This window comes from Populus trichocarpa, chromosome 5 (assembly GCF_000002775.5).
Source record: "Populus trichocarpa isolate Nisqually-1 chromosome 5, P.trichocarpa_v4.1, whole genome shotgun sequence".
NCBI lineage: Eukaryota > Viridiplantae > Streptophyta > Magnoliopsida > Malpighiales > Salicaceae > Populus > Populus trichocarpa.
In genome coordinates, this window is record NC_037289.2 from 15,205,202 (window position 1) to 15,227,183 (window position 21,982).

At 34.8% G+C, this 21,982-nt stretch overlaps 1 protein-coding gene and 1 pseudogene across 9 annotated transcripts; both read left to right on the top strand.

Annotated features, from left to right (window-relative positions):
• The first annotated feature begins 4,542 nt into the window (after positions 1–4,542).
• On the top strand, positions 4,543–4,653 carry LOC112327754 (small nucleolar RNA R71; annotated as a pseudogene).
• Positions 4,654–10,246: 5,593 nt separating this feature from the next.
• On the top strand, positions 10,247–21,495 carry LOC7486561 (protein ALTERED SEED GERMINATION 2). Of its 9 annotated transcripts, none has more exons than XR_008059280.1 (23): positions 10,248–10,535; positions 10,747–10,815; positions 11,170–11,247; positions 11,666–11,800; positions 11,893–12,000; positions 12,229–12,354; positions 13,081–13,196; positions 13,289–13,406; positions 13,768–13,873; positions 14,229–14,374; positions 14,498–14,668; positions 14,759–14,869; positions 15,218–15,329; positions 16,308–16,657; positions 17,097–17,187; positions 18,310–18,405; positions 18,502–18,572; positions 18,850–18,977; positions 19,533–19,648; positions 20,481–20,665; positions 20,765–20,843; positions 21,188–21,345; positions 21,452–21,495. XR_008059280.1 is itself a non-coding variant. In XM_024601622.2 (20 exons), the coding sequence occupies exons 1-19, from the start codon at positions 10,473–10,475 to the stop codon at positions 19,618–19,620; spliced, it is 2,283 nt and encodes a 760-aa protein (XP_024457390.1). In that variant the 5' UTR covers positions 10,248–10,472; the 3' UTR covers positions 19,621–19,648; positions 20,481–20,744. The 9 variants fall into 9 exon arrangements, 3 of the variants coding, with proteins under 3 accessions (XP_024457390.1, XP_052309086.1, XP_024457391.1); XR_008059278.1 differs by having other exon boundaries at positions 21,288–21,345; XR_008059279.1 differs by lacking the exon at positions 20,765–20,843.
• The last annotated feature ends 487 nt before the right edge of the window (positions 21,496–21,982 follow it).

Here is a 21,982-nt window from a genome sequence, read left to right on the forward strand (position 1 = left end):
AGGAAATAAATGGAGTCGAGAATTATGAAGTAAGACTTTTTGACTAACATTGAATATTTTTCTCAATATTTTCTTGTCATGAAACTCTTTGATTCTTGCTTTATGAATTCTTGAATTTTCATATGCATCATTTCTTATTTCCTCAAGCTCATTTATTTGTAATTTTCGCAGCTGGCTAGCATCATCAAGGTTTGAATTGAAAGCTTTAATAGCCCAATAAGCTTTATGTTCAAGTTCCACAGGCAAATGACAAGGTTTTCCATAGACTAGTCTATAAGGTGGCATACCTAATGATGTTTTATAAGCAGTTCGATAAGCCCAAAGTGCATCATTAAGTCTTAAAGACCAGTCTTTCCTATTAGGGTTCACTGTTTTCTCCAAGATCTGTTTGATCTCCCTATTAGCAAGTTCTACTTGTCCACTTGTCTGAGGGTGATAAGAGGTGGCAACTTTGTGTGTGATTCCATATTTCTTCATTAAAGACTCAAATGACTTGTTGCAGAAATGTGTTCCACCATCACTTATCATGGCTCGAGGAATTCCAAATCGATTCAAGATATTTTCTTTCAAAAACTTTATCACTATTTTGTGATCATTGTTTCGACATGGAATTGCCTCTATCCATTTTGAAACATAATCTACTGCAACTAATATGTACAAGAAACCAAATGATGGAGGAAATGGACCCATGAAATCTATACCTCAACAGTCAAAGATCTCAATGACAAGAATAGGATTTAAAGGCATCATGTGACGTTTTGAAATAGATCCCAACTTTTGATAATTTTCACAAATCTTGCAGAATGCATACATGTCCTTGAACATGGTGGGCTAGTAAAATCCACTTTGTAAGATTTTTGCAGTTGTCTTTTTTGATGAGAAATGACCCCCACATGCCTTAGAATGACAAAATTTAATGACACTACTTACCTCATTGTCAGGAATGCATCTTCAAAATATTTGATCAGGATAATATTTGAATAAATAAGGGTCATCCCAATAAAAGTTCTTCACTTCGTTCAAGAACTTTCTTTTGTCTTGGGTGCTCCAATAAGCTGGCAAATGTCCTGAAAGAAGAAAATTAACAATATTAGCAAACCAAGGCATTGTAGCAACAGAAAGTTAATATTCATCAGGAAAGTAATCATTGATTTGTGTGATGTCAGATGTGGAATCTATTGTCAATCTTGACTAATGATCCGCGACAACATTTTCTGTGCCTTTCTTGTCTTTGATTGTGATATCAAATTTTTGAAGTAACAAAATCCATTGTACCAATCTAGCCTTAGAATCCTTTTTTGAAAGAAGATATTTCAAAGCTGCATGATCACTAAAAACAACAACATGTGAGCCAACAAGATAAGATCTGAACTTGTCATATGCAAATACTACTGCAAGTAATTCCTTTTCAGTGGTAGTGTAATTCATTTAAGCACTATTTAAAGTTTTACTTGCATAGTAAATCACATAGGGCTTCTTATCTTTTCTTTGTCCTAAGACAGCACCTACGGCATAATCACTAGCATCACATATTATTTCAAAAGGTAATGACCAATCAGGAGGTTGAATGACAGGAGCAGAAGTCAGCAAGTTTTTAAGTTTAACAAAAGCTTCTTCATATTGTTCAGTCCATTCAAAAACATTCTCCTTTGTTAGAAAGTTACACAATGGCTTAGTTATGACACTAAAATCTTTGATGAACCTTTTATAAAAACCAGCATGTCCTAAGAATGATCTAACATCTTTAACAGATTTTGATGTTGGCAAGTTGGCAATTAACACGATTTTAGATTTGTCAACCTCAATTCCTTTCGATGAAACAATGTGACCAAGTACAATGTCATTTGTTACCATAAAATGACATTTATTTTCCAATTCAGCACAAGATTCTTCTCTTCACACCTGCTTAAAACCTTTTCTAAGTTAGTCAAACAATCATCAAATGAATCGCCAAAAACAGAAAGATCATCCATAAAAATTTCAAGAAAACGTTCAATCATATCACTAAATATGCTAAGCATGCATCTTTGAAACGTGGCTGGTGCATTACATAATCCAAAAGGCATCCTTCTATATGCAAAAGTTCCAAATGGACATGTGAAAGTAGTCTTCTCTTGATCTTCCAATGCAATTTCAATTTGGTTGTAACCTGAATAGCCATCTAGGAAACAATAAAATTCATGACCTGCAACTCTTTCTAGGATTTGATCCATGAAATGTAAAGGGAAATGATCTTTTCTAGTCATTGAATTAAGTTTCCTATAGTCAATGCACATGTGCCAACAAGTAATAGTCCTAGTTGGAATTAACTCATTTTTCTCATTTGTTATCACAGTGACTCCAGACTTCTTGGGTACAACTTGGGTAGGACGTACCCATTTGCTGTCAGAAATAGGATAAATGATTTCATTATCTAGAAGCTTGATGACTTCATTCTTCACTACTTCTTTCATATTAGGATTAAGCCTTCGTTGCATTTCTCTAGAGGGTTTAATATTTTCCTCCAAATAAATCCTTTGTGTGCAAATCAAAGGACTAATTCCTTTTATATCAGCTATGGTCCATCCTAATGCATTTTCGTGCATTTTCAGAGTTTGTAATAACTTACCTTCTTGATGTGCATTAAGTTTGGAAGAGATTATTACCGGAAAAGTTTCATTTTCTCCCAAAAATGAGTATTTGAGATTGAATGGTAACGACTTCAAATCAGGTTTTGGTGGTTGAACACTTAAAGGTATAGACTCAATTGATCGTGGTGACAATTCTTCAATTTGTGGTCTCCAATTACTTGCCTTTGATTCTTCTTGAAAATAAACCATTTGCAAATTCTCAGATTCATTAAACTCAATTTCACTGGAAATAGTTTCAAATTGATCATGAACTAATTTTTCAATAAAGTCCACTTCCTGTAAATCATTATTATCTCCAGGTTGCTTGCAAATGTTGAAATTATTCATCTCCAATGTCATGTTTACAAATGATAACTTCATCAGTCCATTCCTACAATTAATCAATGCATTAGAAGTTGCAAGAAACAGACGTCCTAAAGTAACAGGAATTGAATTACATGCTTCAACAAGTTGTGTATCCAAGACAACAAAATCCACAGGATAAATGAATTTATCAACTTGTATTAACACATCTTCAATTATTCCTCTAGGCACTTTTACAGATCTATCGGCAAGTAAAAGAGTTACAGAAGTTGGTTTTAACTCACCTAAATTAAGACTCTGAAAAACTGAATATGGAAGTAAATTCACACTAGCTCCAAGATCAAGTAAAGCTCTCTCAATTTTATGTTCTCCAATAAAGCAAGAAATTGTAGGACAACCAAGGTTTTTATATTTCAAAGCATTATTGTTCTGAAGAATGGCACTTACTTGTTCGGCTAAAAAGGCTTTCTTTTTCACATTCAGTTTTCTCTTCACAGTGCACAGATCTTTTAAAAATTTAGCATAAGAGGGAACCTGTTTAATAGCATCTAACAAAGGTATATTGATCCTTACCTGTTTGAAAGTTTTAAAGATTTCAGAGTTGTGATTGACTTTCCTTTGTTTGGTCATGGCATGAGGAAATGGAAGTGCTGGCGGGAAATCAGTCTTTTCTTTGTAATGTTCAGATTCAACCCCTTCCTTACCCTCAAAGATTAACTCATCATCTTTCTCACAAGGTTCAAGAGTGGGTTTTTCAATAACCTTACCACTATGAAGAGTGCTGACTGATTTGACTTGATCCATGTGTTGGCTTCCGGAACTACTTGCATTTACATTGTATTGCCCCTTGGGATTTTGTTGTGGTTGAGATGGAAACTTACCTTTTTCTTGAAAACTGAGAGCAAATGTGAATTTTGCAAGAGCATCTTTTAGATCTGCCATGGTTTGAGCATTTTGAGTGTTGATTGTCTCCTGCTTTGCAATGAATGCATGCAATGTTTCCTCAAGATTTCTTCTAGGAGGTGCATATCCATGAGAATTTTAGAAATTATGGTGTGCTTGAAACGGTGGCTATGAAGTTTGTGCATTATTGTTACTACTCTTCCAACTGAAATTTGAGTGATTTCTCCAACCAGGGTTATATGTTTGTGAGTACGGGTTATGATTGGGCCTTTAGAAACTGTTTAAAGCATGGGCTTGTTCATGGATTCATTCCTTGAAAGAAGGCAAAGTTGGACAGTCATTGGTTTCATGTTCATTCGTTTCATAGATTTGACACACAATGTCTTGAACAGATTTTAATTGACCATTCTTTTTAAATTCAAGTGCCTCGACTTTTCTAGCTAAAGATGTAAATTTGGCTTGGAGGTCATGATCTTCCCTAAGGTTGTACATACCTCCACTAGATGTATGAGGTTGAGTTTTACCTGGTGCCTCATAAGTACCTGTAGTGTCCCAATTTTGAGCATTTTCAGCTAGCAAGTCTAGGTACTCCATTGCTTCATCAGGGTCTTTATTTTCAAAAGTTCCATTGCACATCAATTCCACCATTTGTCTATCTTTAAGTGTTAACCCTTTATAAAAATGTGAAACCAATCTCCATGTTTCAAAACCATGATGAGGGCAAGTATTAAGCAAATCTCGATACCTATCCCAACATTGATAAAATGTTTCTCCTGGTTTTTGAGTGAAAGTGGTGATTTGTCTTTTGAAAGAGTTTGTTATGTGAGATGGAAAAAACTTCTTTAAAAATTATTGTTGCATTTCATCCCAAACACGAATGGATCCTGACCTAAGATTTTGTAGTCATATTTTAGCTTTATCTTTTAATGAAAAAGAAAAAGGCTTTAATCTGATGGTGTTCATGCTACAATTTAAGTCATTATAGGTGTTACAAACTTCTTCAAATTCTCTCAAATGCAAGTATGGATTTTCTAGATCTAAGCCATGAAAAGAAGGTAAAAGTTGAATAATGTCTAGCTTAAAATTAAAGTGAGATGCATCAGGAGGGAAAACTATACATGAGGGTGCACTTGTTCTTGTTGGATTCATGTGGTCTCTTAGTGTTCTAACTCGATTATTCTCATTATTCTCATTATGAAGTGATTGGTTATCTTCTTCGGCCATATTTTCTGAAAATGATGAGGATACCCTACAAAGTCTACCACTTAATGTACGTGACCAAACTCTCATGCACGTGTAAGAAGAGAATAAAAGGAAGAAGAAAACAAAACAAAAAGAAACAAAAGTTAGATACAAGAAAAGTGAAAAGTGAAAATAAAATAAATATTATAATTTATACAAAAATTTACCTCCCCGGCAACGGCACCAAAAACTTGACACGATCAAAGAGTTGATGTCTTATCCCAAGTGCAGGAGTGTCCAAGTAATAAATAACCCGGCAAGACCGGGGTCGAACCACATGGAGGTGAACTATATAAATTATAAATAACAACAACAACAACGATGGTGATGGTGATGGTGATGGTGATGGTGATGGTGATGGTGATGGTGATGATGAGTTAAAGAGGACTTTGAGATGTAAGATTAATGTGAAGATTAAACAATGATAAAAACAAATGTCAAGGTTAGAAGATCCACTAATAGTATTAGAGATAAGTAAAATATAAACTCTTTATAAATTATCAACATGATCATATTAATCATCTTATTTACGTAACACCATACTTATAAATTTTATCAGGTATTCATGATGCTAACTTATGTTGACAACAAATCAAGTTCCTCTCATAACAACGATGTCGGCCGAAGACTATGAAGGATCAAGTATTTGATGTACCAAGTGTTATACAACACAAATCTAGATTAACCATTTAACAAGCAAGGTATTAAGAGTTAATAACATAAAATGATAAGACATGTTAATAGCAAACTTTCTTGGATATAAACATTAAAGTCCATGTCGAGTTTATATTATACATATTCTAACACCATTAGTGAAACCTTTTCACCTTGATATAATTAACTTAGCTAGACATTATGAAGAAGAAAAACATAAATAAACAATATAAGAACATAAACATGATATAAGTTAACTAAGTATAGTAAAGGAAATGAAAAGCATGAACAAGATATTAATGAAAGCAAAACTTAAGCATTACAAAAATATAAAGAGAGAGAGAGCAAGAACATGATCTTGATCTGAAGAACCAAGATTCCTAAATGAATGGCAAATGCCTCCTTTTAGAGGCTAAAATTCGGAACTATTCATTTGGTAATTGATTATTGATGTTGTGGCCAACTATTGATTTAGTGGACTGGTGGAAGCAACACTCAAGCATTTTGGCTGGATGAAATGACATTGATGCAATCAGAATTTGGCAAAATGTTCTTCATGAGAGTTGTTGGAAATCATCTTATCTTTCCACCCATAAAATTTCAGAGAATTTGGATCACTAGAGCTCGTGATATGGCTAAATACTGAGTAGTGCTGCTGGTGGACGTAGTGGATAGCCCTCAAGCTCTTGTCTGGATGAAATGTCATTATTACCATCAGAATTTGAGCAAGTCTTCTAGAAATTGTCTTTTCCTTCCACCCACCAAATTTCACCTCATTTTGCCTTCTAGAACTCCAGATATGGGTAAAATTCTGAGAAGTGTTTGGGCTGGATTGCATGACAGATTTTGACTTCTCTTTTGTGGCCAAACTTTGAATTTGAAAACGGCAGATTTGGGTCTTACACTATTTATGAACATTGTAGGCCTATTTCTTAGCTTTCTATCCATATAAATCAAACTGAAATCCAAGATCTACAGCTCCAGATATGACCCAATAACTTAACAGTGTTCCGATTGGAATTGAATCGGTATCTCCTTTCTAAGCTTAGCCTTTTCTTTATCCTTTCACTTTCAATAGTTAATCACATCAATCAATCCTTTGAATTGTGAGATATGCCTGCATTTAAATGAGCATTTACCATAAATTAAAGCTATCTTATATTATCAGACTTGTTATTATAAAACATGCTTTAGTTAAGGAGTTATTGATATTTCAAGTGCAAAATGATGATATAAAACCTTGATAAAAATGCACTTTTAAGTACTAATCAGCTGCAGGATAGATTCTGACTTCTCTTTTGTTGCTACAATTTGAACTTGAAAACGTCCATTTTGAATCTTGGATTCTTAATGAAAGTTTTAGGTCTATGTCTTAGCTTTCCATCCATATAAACCAGACCTAAATCCATGTTCTACAGCTCCAGTTATGATCCAATAACCGAATGATGTTCCAGTTTGAATTGAACCAGCATCTTTTCTTTAAACTTAGCCCTCTCTTTGTCTTTTCACTTTCAATAGTTAAACACATCAATCAATCCTTTAAATTGTGAGATATGCCTGCATTCAAAATGAGCATTTACCATATATTAAAGATATCTTATGTTATCAGACTTGTTATTATAAAACATTCTTAAGTTAGAGAATTTAATGATACTTTAAGTGCAATATGATGATATAAACCTTGATAAAAATACACTTTTAAGTACTAATCACACCCCCCAACCAGCTTATTACTAGTCCCTAGTAATCAAAGCGTTAAAACATTTGCGACATTCAAAAGTAAGGCATTCATCATTCAACTTCCATTAATCTATCCAAATAAACAAGCTCTCATTAAATTTATATATCTACTTCATACCTCTTAAACAAGATATTAATAAATCTTCATTTTGTGTTCAATAAATCAACACATAGTTATGGGGCTTTGCTTGGATGAAAACACAATTTTGTTCTAATGTTTTTCTAAGGTTAACTTTCTTGGGTTGGGATTATTATTTCTTTTGTCTTTTTTCTTCTTTATATATATATATATATATAACTTAAAACACAATGCATCTTTAACCCATATAACGAGCTTTAGGCTAATGACTCCCAGACATGTTGGTCTTAGGGCATTAGGTGTTGAGACACCCCTACGAGCTTAGTAACTCGGGTTGCAGATACTGATACGTAGATAGTGCAATGTTTGATTCCCTTAAGCTTTTCTCCTTAACCCATGTAATAAGCACTGGACCAATAGCTCCCAAGTCAATTGACTTTAGGGTATTAGGTGTTAAAGCACCCTTTCGGGCTTTATTGTTTAAGTTAGGGAGGCTACGAAAGTAAACTTATCTACATTTTTATTATCATCAATATTATCAATTTGTTTTTTTTTTTTGTGCAAATTATATATTATCCATTTCCCTTAGTTGTTATCTTTAACAAAAGAATATAAATAATGTAATAATCCAATGTGCAACCCACAATCATATGTTAAAATGTGTGTATGAAAATGAAGGTTTATGAATACTTGATTAAAAAAAAATTATGAACAGAATCGAGTGATAATAATGCGAGAGTTTGTAAACCTGAATATTTCATAAGAAAAGTATGATAAAACCTTGTTATGAATGTTGCAAATAACCATTGGAAAATGTTTAGTAGGATACGTCTCAAGAGTCAATAAAATTCCTCCTTACTCTGTTATCATAACAATAATAGTTATGTCAAATGGTCTTAATAACAACAAAAAGTTAGTTAGTTAGTTAGTTAGTTTTTTCAACTGCTACCCTCTCCCCCAACCAAAATGAAACATTGTCCTTAATGTTCTAAAGTAGAAAGATAAAGTATAGAAGATATCACGTGAAACAACGACTATTGACAAACCTGAAACATACTTAAACAAATATAAGAAACAACAAAACACAAATATTATGCTATTAATAAAACCAAAAGACACAATTTCTTGTTTGACTAATGTAATCATGTTAACAATTTATAATCCGATTGGAACCTCCTTTGTATGTGGTTTCCAGTTGAGTAATAAAAAGAGTTTATACTATACTTGTTTGAAATACCATTAGTGGATCCTCTAACCTTGACAATTATTTTATCCTTGTTTAATCCTTATATCAATATCACATCTCAAAGCTCTCTTCAACTCATTTTCTGTTATTATCTATTTCTTTATTTGTAGTTCATACAGTTAACCTCCTTGTGGTTCGACCCCGGTCTTGCCGGGTTATTTATTACTTCGACACTCCTACACTTGGGAGAAGATATCAATATTTTGGTTGTGTCACCTAACATGTTCAAGGACACATATGCATTCTGCAAAACCTGTGAAAATTGTCAAAAGGTAGGATTTATTTCAAAACATAGAGAGTTTTTAGATAATCTTTTAGTGACTCTTGAGACGTATCCTGGTGGAGATGTGCATCGTGCAATTCATGATTTATAGCTCCATTTTCATAAAGGACATGCTCATCATAGTCTTGGGAATTTGACTAAAAAAAAGACCATGTTTGTCAGTTTTTAAGAAAACTGGATGGGAAGCCTATCCCCGACCCATAGAGGGCGTTTAAGCCGTTCTTGGACGTAAAACCAAGAGAATATGTGAGCCACAATCACAACTACAATTTAAGCCTTAGTTTGTAAGAAATTGTGTCTTTTGGTTTTATTAATAGCATAATATTTGTGTTTTGTTGTTTTATTAAGGGTTAAGGGTAGTTTAAATGTTTTTTTTTTTTATAGAAAATAATAATTGTTTTTTTTTAAATAATTAGAATTTCTGTTTATGATACTTTAAAAGTAATTTTAATGTTTTTTTTTATAAAAAAATAAAAACATTATAAAAATAAATTAATTAGGCTTTCTGATCATGATACTTTAACAGTAGTTTAATGTTTTTATATAAAAAATAAAAAAATTATAAAAAATTATTTGACAGTTATGTTTAGGATATTTTAAAATAATTTAAATATTTTTATTTATAAAAAATAGAAATAATTTATAAAAAATTTATTTAGGATACTTTTAGGATAATTTTAATGTTTTTTTTACAGAAAAAATAAAAAAAGCCACATTGTAGACATATAATGTTTACACTGTGGATTACACTATAAATGTTCAGAGGAGCATGAGGCGTTGTCTTTTTTATTTTTTATTCCAAAAGCTGTTGCAGCGTGTTGAGTCAAGGTATGACTACCAAACCCAAGGCTATTGGGTCTGAAATTGACGTTAGACTCAAGTGTTTTAGGTCTGGCTTGACAGCTAGACTCAATGTTATTGGGTCTGAGATTACCACCAAACCTAAGGTTATTGAATGTGATTTGACCATTAAATCCAAAACTATTAAATTTAGAATTGCTGTTGGTACTTCATCATCAAAAATTCACATAAAATATTTTCTATAATTTTTATATTTTTATAACATTTAAAAAAAAAAATTATTGGTCTGTTACGGAGCTCAGACAATATTGTAGTATAATTTATCCGGTGATCGGGTCCCATTTGTTAAGCACAATCAGCACCGTTCATCCCAAAATCAGAGCTGCTTAAAATTCCCATACGGTTAGCCTCTCTCCATTAGAGAAAAAGTGTAGAAAATATTATGAAAGTGTTTCTTTCTCCTCTTTTTTCCGACACCGCACCATACCTCATGCGCGTAACGATCAAACCGGCTCTGCACAAACAACAACAGCAGTAGCTGTGATCAATTATCGTTTTTCGATTTCGATCGAGTTAGGGTTTCTGCTTCAAATGGATAATTACGGTTTTCACGATGGTAATATCTGTAATATGTTGGAGAGCAGACATCGCCCTGTAATTCTTCTTCACTATTTCTCATACTTAATATTTGCCTAATTGTTACTTGGATCGAATTTTTCCTCTCTCGGTTTCGTAGTTAATTGTCTAGCTTTTTGTAGGTGTTTGGCCAAGATTGTACAGTATTTTTTATTAATTAATGTTTGAAGTTTAATTATAGACTTAACAAGGTGTAAGTATAATTGCAAATGTGTTTCTTCTTTTGTAGGATGTTAATCACAGTTTACAGATGCATTCCTCACTGATTCGGAGACTCTCCCAAGAAAGAGAACTGGAGGTTAGTATGGGATTTTATTTTATTTTATTTTTATCCTTTTCTTTTTAGCCAACTGGTAGTTAGCATGGAGGCTTTTCCTTGCAAGTCATTCCGTCCACCACCGTAGCTGAAAACGGTGTTTGTTCTGAATATACACTTACTGATCATCAATTTCTTCTGAATTATGATTACCAGTTGTGATTTGCATCCTCTGTTTTAATGGATGATTGTTATTTTCCAGTTGATTGATTGATGATATTTGCAGGACACCTTGTGTAAAGCTATTTTTCCTAATGCAGCATCTGTTATCTAATTTTTTTTTTCCAGATTTTACAGCTTGATTATCTTAAAGTCTATCTCTCTCTCCACTGACAGGGGCATCAGGGTTGTGTCAATTCGATAGCCTGGAATTCTAAAGGTTCGCTCTTGATTTCTGGATCAGATGACACACGGGTATGATACCTCTTTATATTATTGAAGATTTCTTTTTTAGTGTTTCACGTGCGGTAAAAATATTTGGACTAATAAAAAGAAAAGTTGAATTCGTGTTATGTGTGAGATTTTGCTTGGTTGCAATTTGTGTTTCAACTTACTGTGATTTGGAAGATTGCAGACCTCGTAGAAGGGACCTCTACGATTCTGAACACATATGTTGAATGATTGGTTGAACTAGCTGTTAAAAAAAGTGGGATGGGGTTGAGGAAAATGGACAGAGTAGAAAGTGACTAATGAGTAATGTTACTTTAGAGCTTTAAACTCCACTGAAAGAAAAATTTGATGCACTGAAGGAGAGGGTGATTGCTGTAGGCACACACAGATATTTTCATTTATTGAAAGAGGAGAGATATTCATCTTGCATCAATTTTTGCAGATGAATATTTGGAACTACGCTGGTCGAAAGCTTTTGCATTCTATAGATACTGGGCATTCTGCAAATATATTCTGCACTAAATTTGTTCCTGAAACATCTGATGAGCTTGTGGTTGCTGGAGCCGGAGATGCAGAAGTAATGTTGTGATGAATTGAATTTTCTAAAGCTGAAGCTCTATTCTCGAGTTAATTATTTTGGTAACTTGCTCTGACCTTTTCTCATTTCAGGTTCGCTTGTTTAATTTGTCTCGCTTGAGTGGAAGGAGTCCTGATGATAATTCTATTGCTCCATCAGCACTGTATCAATGTCATACAAGAAGAGTGAAAAAATTAGCTGTAAGATCTCATTGCACAGATGACCTAGTTGGCTAGCTTTCTGAGTGTGCTAATGTATTTTTTTCTCCAGCAGTGGGTCCCTCTGAACCTCCAAAACTAGTCCTTGGCTTGTTTTATGAACATGGAAAAACAAAATTCAAATATTTTTGCTTGTTTGGTTTGGCAAATTTTTCCATTTGTCTTATTGCTTTGGCCTTTTAGTAATCACAACCTTCACCTCCCTTGCAGGTTGAAGTTGGAAACCCCAACGTGGTCTGGAGTGCAAGTGAAGACGGAACACTTAGACAGCATGATTTTCGGGAGGGTGCTTCATGCCCTCCAGCAGGATCTTCCCATGAATGTCGCAATATTCTGGTTAGTTTCAGGAAAGCTGAAAATTCTTCCGTCTTGAATTTAGTTTTCCTGCTGTGTTGAAGTTTTGATAGCAATACTTCGGATCGGATAGTTATGCTGTTTTTGTGGTGAAATGCTGTTTGTTTAGTGTTGATTGTCTTTGATTGGTTGTTACCATTAGTTCTATGTCCTGTCATTAATGATCATTAGAGGTGTCATCTTTCGGTATTTGAGAGTTAAAAAGAAGATACTTGCATTCATTTTCCATATGAGGCACACTAAATCTATATGTAGTAGTGTTGGCATCTGGGTTATTAGCTTAAGTTGTACGGTATACTTTTTGTCAAGTGTGGCAATGATGACTCACCAAAAGGTTGTCTAACTTGCGTGTGGAGCTAACAGGTTAAAGTTCAGAACCTCTCAATATCTATTTCATTTCCGAAATAACATACCTTAATATGTTTAGTTCAAACCTTAGTCAATGTTATTTAAATATTTTACCACTATTAATTAGCTTGAATGCCAGCAACACGTATAGTGCTTATGTTTACAAGTTATCGAGGTCATTTTTGTTCCTTGACCTTTTGATTAATGCAGTTAAAACATTCAGAAAACTATTTATGATGTTTGCTTTATCTCTGTTTGCTTGCCTTTCTGATTCTGGGGTGCTTGTTTGTGAAAATTTTCCCCTCATCAAGCCTCTATATTTGAACATAATTGTTTTTCACATTTAGTACGTGATGACAGCTTGACTTGCGGTCTGGAGCAAAGAGGTCATTAGCAGATCCACCTAAGCAAACCCTTGCTCTGAGATCTTGTGATATCAGTACCAGTCGGCCTCATTTGCTCCTGGTTGGTGGGAGGTCTGAGCTGATGCCATCTGAGTTCTATTTTTCCTAATTTTTTCCCTTCATAAATGTTGTTTCTCAACTGATTTCTCTTGAAATGTTTGCAGTGATGCCTTTGCTCGATTATATGATAGACGGATGCTACCTCCACTGACTTCCTGCAGGAAAAGGATGTCCCCGCCACCTTGTGTTAACTATTTCTGCCCAATGCACCTTTCTGAGCGTGTCAGTTCATAATTTCTGAACTATCTTGTTGTTACTTAATTATCTGATCTGATTGTGAACTGCACCATCTTTTATTTATTGGAGAAGGAGAAAAAAGATGATACAATTCATCCTATCTCCTTAGATTATTGTGTTAGATCATGAAGATATAATTAGTTCATAGCATAACTCTTGAAATCCTTGTAAACATGCTCATGTTGGTCTGATATCATCTTCTTGTCAATTTGCTTTTATTTTATGGCTTGTTTCTACAATTGTTCTATCCTCTCAATTCTCAAAGAAAAAATGTCATTAGAATTTATAATAACGTTGCAGTTGTGTATTTTTTAGACCTTCCATCTTGGTCTCCTTTTCTTTTCAGGGACGTTCAAGCTTGCACCTTACTCATGTTACATTTAGTCCAAATGGGGATGAGGTTCTCCTAAGTTATAGCGGAGAACATGTATACCTAATGAATGTCAATCACAGTAAGCTCCTTCACCTTGTGAGCTTGGCTATTCCTGTTTAGTTTGTTTCTTCAACCTGCTAAGTGATATTTTATAACTTGACTTGGTGTTGGAATTCCTTTGTAAACACTCAAGGTAGTGTCTACACTCCAGATAAACAATGTTGTATGAAGTTTCTGGTGTGAATTTTGAAGTCAATGCAATGCTAGCTTCGGATATGATCTACAATTTGATATATGGTGGTCGTGATTTGTGTGCTGAACTGTTTCTTTCATTAATCTTTTGTTTGTCGTTTTATTTCTTGATTCTTTGTCATTCTAGTTATCAGTTGGTTATACGTTGATTGGTTAATGTCTGAAGTTGTTGTGAATTGCAGGTGGGGGCACTGCAGTGCGATATACTACTGGAGATACTTCAAAATTGATGACCTTCGCCCCTACACTCAATGGGCTAGAGCTACAACCGCTACCATCTTGTGTATTCAAACGTCAGAGTCATTCCAAAACCAATGGTTCTTCCATGGTGAGTTTCTTTGTTAATTATATTTGTTGTAGGCATATGTGTTGTTTTGTTGCTAATGAGCTGGGGTCATGCCTGCTGTTCTTCATTTATATATTGATGACCAGTCTAACGTGGCTGTTACAGCTTGAGAAGTGTAGAAGGCTGGTTCAAATTGCTGAAAAATCCTTAGAGGAAGGGACATGTTATTTCTATGGAATTGAAGCCTGCAATGAAGTTTTGGATGGCCATGGTCGTGTTATTGGCCCAACGCTTAGGCATGAATGTCTCTGCATTCGTGCAGCCTTGTTGCTTAAGGTCTCTTAAAGATTTTGTTCATCAAGTTGTTTCTGCATCATTTATTTTTCATGGATTATCACTAAGGTACTGCGTTTTTTTATCTTCTAGAGGAAATGGAAAAACGATGTTCACATGGCCATAAGAGATTGTTTTAATGCTCGCAGAATTGACAGTTCGTCCTTCAGAGCCCTCTATTATATGTCTGAAGCTTTGTCACGGGTAAGCTCGTTGTATGAATCACCACTTTGTCTCATCAAATATGCGGTTTGCTGCCATTTACTCAGTCAATTGCACTGGTGAACCAGACTGATGGCCCTGCTGCCATCTTAATTCTACTCTTTGACCAAACCAAATATCCTGGATCATGTTTATAAAAGCATGATGTATAATATTTTGTTTTACCAATTAGCACTTGTTTGGTGCATGCATAATATTTGGAATCTGAACAAATGAGCAATGATGAAATGAGCTGATAATGTCATTTATTTATAACGATGAAAATGAATTGATGATATCATTTATTTATTGTTCTGTTATGGTTAGTTCCTTATTCCTATTTTCTTGCAGCTGGGAAAACATAAGGAAGCTCTAGAATTCTCCATTGCTGCCCAATGTTCAGCACCAGGAAATACTGAAGTAGCAGTATTGATGGAGGATATAAGAAAGAATCTTGCTACAGGTTTGTATATTGCAATATCTAGTGCTTTTGTTGTTTCCCCTTAATTGAACTGTTCAGACAAGGAACCCATTTTGATAAAGAATTCAGCAGTTTTTGTAATACACTGAGTAACTTTATCATGTAAAGAATGTTGAACACCTTATTGTCCTTTTACATAATAGACTTCTATTTGCATTTACCAATATAAAGCTTTGATTTTGCGGGAACAACTTATAAACAACACTCTGTATTGGTATTTGTCAATTGCATAAAATGAGTGCAACTCCCGGTGTCAACTCATTGTTTTACCTCTTTGTTTTTAACTCATGTACTTGCTAGAAAACGAGTTAAGCATTAGAAGAGAGATGTTGCTATAGAACTATATTTATTTACTGCTCAGCCCTTAAGTTAGTAGAGGCAGTGTATCAATTAAATTGATTCTGACTATACCTATCCAGGGTGTGTAATTTCTATGCTATGTATCTAATATAGAGAGGGAATTGTACTCTGGGTGCTCTACATCCTTAGATCTCCCAATGTTTTCTTTCTCCTTTTCCACATCCTTGGAAACTCAACAAATATTAGATGCATTTATTTAATGCATCTGCACCTTTTATATATATATATAGTGTTTAAACATTAGTAGATATAATATTATATGCTGTTTATCTCTAGGTCTCAATATCAGTTTTATTTGGATTTAAGGTCCACTTTGTTTTATCTAGTCAGTGTTGAATATAACAATCCATGGCAATTCATATTTTAGTTGCAATCTTGGGCCCTAGATCAATCATCTTATAATATAGCAATTACAAAATTCTTCTTTTAGTTATTTGGAAGTTGTAGAAATGGATAAATTGAATTGTACAAAATGTTAAATCTTAGATTTTTTTTCCTCTTAAGGAGAACTGTATTAGTTGATTTATTTGGTGTTTCATAACATTGACTGTGTCTCTTCCCAAGACTATATCTGCATCTGTTGCATATTTGCATGTCTAGCTGAAGCTGGAAAAAGTAGTAAGGAAAATGACGGGGCAACAAGGTCTGAAACCCGAAACGGACGAGCATTGTCATTGAGTGATATACTCTATCACTCAGAGGCAAATAGTGAAGCTTCACATGATGGTCCAGGGTCTGATAGAGAAGATTCTGACTATGATGAGGAGCTGGAGTTGGACTTTGAAACATCAGTATCAGGTGATGAAGGGCGTGATGTTGAACCAAACATTCTTCATGGAAGTTTGAATCTCAGGATACATAGGAAAGGTGATTCAGCTAGAGATTCAAGCTGTACAAATGGTTCGTGTGGGTCGCCTTCATCATCACAAAATGATCGAACACCTTATCAGGTTAGCATGATCTTAAATAGTGATATTGTGTGTAGTTATGTATTGCTTATAAAAATATTCATTCTTTTTGAAATCTTGGGCTTCCTCTCATGCATGTTACTATTTGGGAAAAATCACCACTATTTGAAAGCTTACCTTGTAAAGGTTGGTTGGGTGTCCCCTAGGATGAGATCTAAAGGGGGAAAATACTAAATTTGGATATAGTTTCGACTAGCAGTTTAGTGTATGTTATAAGATGACTTATTTGTATTGTTCAATTCTCTGTCTCTACCTCTCACACACGCACGCACACAATGCACACGCATGCAGGCATGTCCACACACGCGTGTTACACGCATGTGCATGCTCACAGATGTACATTCTTTTTTCACTCTGGTTCAGCAATTTTTGTCTCTCTCTCTCTCTCTGCTAGTTGATATATTCTAAGCTGGTATTGCAGCCGGAGACTGTCATTGATATGAAGCAGAGATATGTTGGCCACTGTAATGTTGGGACTGATATAAAACAGGCTAGTTTTCTTGGGCAAAGAGGTTGGTTTCTTATAGATCTCCTATACTTTCTTAGCACTTAAGATGTAAATCAGTTTGGGTCGCTTTTAGTTCTTGATGTTAATAAAGTTAGGAATTTGTTTTCACATGATTCATATTTTTATTGATATTTGATACCTTCCATAGATGTGCTGTACAATTGTTGACTTTTCAAGGAGGTTCTATTGAAATGATGCATTAGAAAGATTCCTGATCCTGACTGTTGTGTTACTGAGGAGTATTGATATGCTTTAGTAGTGTTTTTGAATTTGAATGTATCATTGGCTCTTGCTTTGCAGCATTCTTGGGATAATTGAGGTTAGTTGTAAGGTATAGCTGGAATGGATTATCTTTAGTAGTTTTACCCTATTAAAGTGACTGAATGTCTTCCTCTGTTAGGCAAGGTGTTTGTATACTGGTTGTTTGCTGGAAAACGAGGACCATTGAGTTCTTAAGGTGTTTGTGGAATGCAGTTGTAGATTTTATGATGCTATTTGACTGAATGTCTGTAGCCTTGGGTCAGGTAATATGCTTGGTTTCTTCAGCTGCCAGTACAAGTGGCTTCTTGGAAAGTGTTGGTCATTTTCCATAGGACCTCATTTTGCTTGCCTTTGACATGTGAAAAAGAAATAATCCTTACTAATAGTACATAGGAATTTGGAATGATGAAAAATCTGTTCTTCAAAGTGGACAATCATTAGGTGTCAATGAGGCCACAAGGAGGGAGGATATCGCAACCAGCCATAAAAACTAGGAAATTAGAAAGACAGACACTTTGGAGGGACAGAGTATACACTTCAAGCAAACCATGTAAACCTGATCAGGCAAATTGAACAATGCTTTATAGTCTGATTGAATGTTTTCTGTCACCATATCAGCACCAATGCAATGGATCTGGACACTGTATGCATCATAGATTGTTTGATGTGCCTTAAGGGAAATGATTCGTGGCATGAATTTCATGCCATTTTTGTGGCATGAATTTTGTGTTCTGTAGCACTATGCCTTAATTATTGTTAACGCACCTTGCAGTTTTCTAGATTTTTTCAAACGTTGCAAGCAAGATCAAGTTCAGAAGCAGCATACCATTTGGTCAATTCTTAGTTTCTTACTATTGATTTGCAGGTGATTATGTGGCCAGTGGAAGTGATGATGGTAGATGGTTTATTTGGGAAAAGCAAACTGGTAGATTGATAAAAATGCTTCTTGGAGATGAGGCTGGTAGCATTCTTTCTCCATGTGACTCAGTTTGGCTTTTGCCTAGATTCAGTAGCACCTTCTTAATTATCATTGATTTATTCATCGTCTGCCTCACAGTTGTGAACTGCATCCAGTGTCACCCATTTGATTGTGTTGTGGCAACCAGTGGTATTGATAACACCATAAAGGTTAGTTTGATGGATTTGATTTGTTTCCATCTATTAAATTGTGCTTGGCTTGTGTCCTAGGATAAAAGAGACATACAAAAGGGACAAAATCGTGTTTGGTTGAAGAGATGAAGATGGAGTCATAAAAATAAATATGTTTCAATAACAGTTTTGAAGTGAATTTACACCCTTTCAAAACAGAAAGGACAAGGGGACGTCTCCTCTCTGTCCCAACTATCTTTGTCTCTTCTATCACTATCTTATGGTTTGGTTTTCTGATTTTCTGACATGGTTCTAGATTTGGACTCCAAGTGCTTCAGTCCCATCGATAGTGGCTGGGGGAGCAGCAGGACCTGAAACTTCTAATGTGTTAGAAGCCATGGAAAGCAACCAGCGAAGATTATGCCATAATCGTGAAGCAATCCTGTAAGAATATGAGCCCTTAGTTGTCCGTGTTCCCCAAAATTTTTGTATTATTTTGTGAATTATGTTTTGCCACCCTCTCTCTGTATAGAGGTACACTATACATGAAATCAACGAGCCTTTTCAATGTGACAACCCAAACTGGATATAAGAAATTGATTTTTCAAGAACAGTAATACAGCCTCGGGTCTGGGATTTATGCTCTTCACTTCACTTTGGTTTTGTTTGGTGAACTTTTGGATGCTGCCCTGGCACACCTTACAGCTCAGTTCAACAAAGTCTGTCTTGAGTATATATGGCTGGCCACATAGATGTTCCTCCAGTTCTTCTGTTGGAATCATTCATGTAAACCTCAATTCATTGCCCAGTTTTCTTCTCATGCTTGTATCTCCTACAGCTAGAAGAAATACTCATTGGGATAAATGCTTATCTAGCACCCCTCTTCTTCCCAATGCACCCATGCACATGTCTTAAGTCATAGATTTAATTATTGTTTTTTCAGGACTAATTTCTTTTATCCAAGTGACTCATTATGTTTACAAGGATTCATAATGTTAGTTGCAGCCCTTTTGAGCTTCTAGAACGGTTTCGGATGCATGAATTCACTGAAGGAACTTTGCACCCTTTTGAGTGTGCTCAGAGCTAATCGGGACCTGTTTGCACTTAAGCCTCCAGTTAAGTATCTGCATGCACACGAGGGTATAACTTCAATTTTCATGGATACGATAGTCATATTTGGATTTGCAGTTTAGACCAGTATCTTTGTTTTTATTATTATCATCAAGCTTTAATGGCTGAAACATATTGATGATTTTATGGTTTGTTGCTAAAACCCATTGAAACCCTTGTTAGCTGGTAGACTATAATTCTTAGTTTCTAAGAGAGATTCTTATACAGGCTTTATCTGTCAGGCACTGCATCATAATTTTGCTGAAAAGAAAGCCATGTCACAATGATTATTCCATGATTGTTTTCTTAATTTTCCTTGAATCCTTGTACATTGTGTACTTAATTTTTTTAATAAGTTGTTTTACGTGTTTAACTTGTTGTTTAAAGAAGTTAATTCCAACAAAATAATGACATCATGCTAAGGTTTACTTTGGATTATAAAAAGAATAACAAATCAATGTAAATGGAAGTGATATGCATAGGAACATGATGAAGCAGCACAAAAAATCATAGTTATATTTGTCGTTTGGATTCAAATTTGAGAATTGTTTGGATCACAAGGTCTCCAGTTTCAGCAAAAAAAGACTGGATGCCTTGTGAACCTCAAGAGAGTTATCGCCTGTTGCATGAACCCAAATCTATCACTGAAGGAAATTATATTTCTGAAACTGGTTTTTTTTATTATACATGTATAATTTTATATTTACTTTTTTGCGATTCCAGAGTTCTTTTCAGTGTTGTGTGCTTCAGGAGATCAGTCACCTATTGCATGAACCCAAAACTATCACCAAAGGAAATTATTTCTAAAACTGGTTTTTTCTTATCGTATCGTTGCAGATTTATGTGCTGATGAGTGATGATACAAACGGAGTGTTGTTTTTTCGTTGAGCAAGGAGATAAAGGGAGGCTGCACCATAATTGGTGGTAGGAAACTAGTTGGCCATGTAAAGCCTTTTGTCCCATATCTTAATAAAGTGTCGCCAGTGTTAAATTATATCTAGTGCTGTACTGTTGCTATAAAGGTAATTACTTCTTGCTCGTGTAATTATTTTAAGATGTTTCTGTTTATTGCTGTATTTAGTGAAAACCAATTCCTGCACAGATGACAATTTTTTCCATAGGTCTGCTTGAATTACTTGATTTTGCTTTTTACTCTTTTGCGATTCCAGAGTTACCTCACAGTGTTGTGTGCTTCAGGAGGTCAGTTAACATCCTTGGGCATATTGTTAAATCATACCTGTGAACGACTCTTTGTTATTGATTTCAGGCATGTGCATGGTTGAGATTGTGATAGCGGTTGCGGTTTAAAATGTTTTTTGTTTAGAAATGCATTAAAATAATTTTTTTTTAAATTATTTTTTAAATTAGCACACTACATCAAAACGATTTGAAAACAGACTCTCCAAAACAGGGATGATGAGACGAGAGTGATTTTAGTGAATAAAATCAGAAATGTCAATTCTTTTGTGCTTTTTTCGCATGTGTCTTGTGCATGCTAAACATCCAATTTTATGCATTTTGATTAACGAGTGGAACACGTTCAGTTTTACTCGCGATGCCAAGACGTGCCAGCAGTGTTTTGATGTGTGGTGTGGTCTCCAGTCTTCGCTTCATTCTTGGTTTGCCTTCGTTTCGAATTTTCAGGCATTGAAATGAGATGAGTGCTAGCTGTCTTCTCTGTTACCTTCTCCCTCTCATTCCGGTAATTCTTCCACTTTTTAAATGCTACTTACTATATGTAACTTGTACTCCATATTTTTGTAATTGTATTGAGACTTATGACTAACAAGTAAAATGCATTACTTTAGGTGTGTTGCATAAGCCAAAGCTGTAGCTAGTAGAATTGAATAAACATCGAGATGTATTTGCTTTCTGTACGGAGTGGAAAAACAGACAAAGCAAAATACGAAACTCAATCCCAACCAATCTAATCTAATGTTGAAGAAAAAAATTGAAAAAATAATTTTATAAAAAAAAGGAACCAAAGAAAAAACAAATAACAATAAAAAAAAATGAGGATCAAAATTGACATAAAAGAATATTGACAAAGCATGACATGAAACTCAAGGCAAAGAAAGAAAAGAAGAGTGGGTTGTCGGCGATGCAACACAACCTCTAATCCACCACACGCTACCTTAACTTGTAGCTCTTGTTAAGATGATTCAAGAGAGCTCTTGTTAAGATGATTCAAGAGAAATAACGGAGCACCACTTAGAGGAGGTTGCACACGCCTCCATATCATAAAGGTTCTCCTCACATGCTAGAGCAACCATTCTCCCACTGCCTATTCAATTTCATCCTTGCTTCTGTTTCAACTTCAAATTTATTCCCTTAAGCCT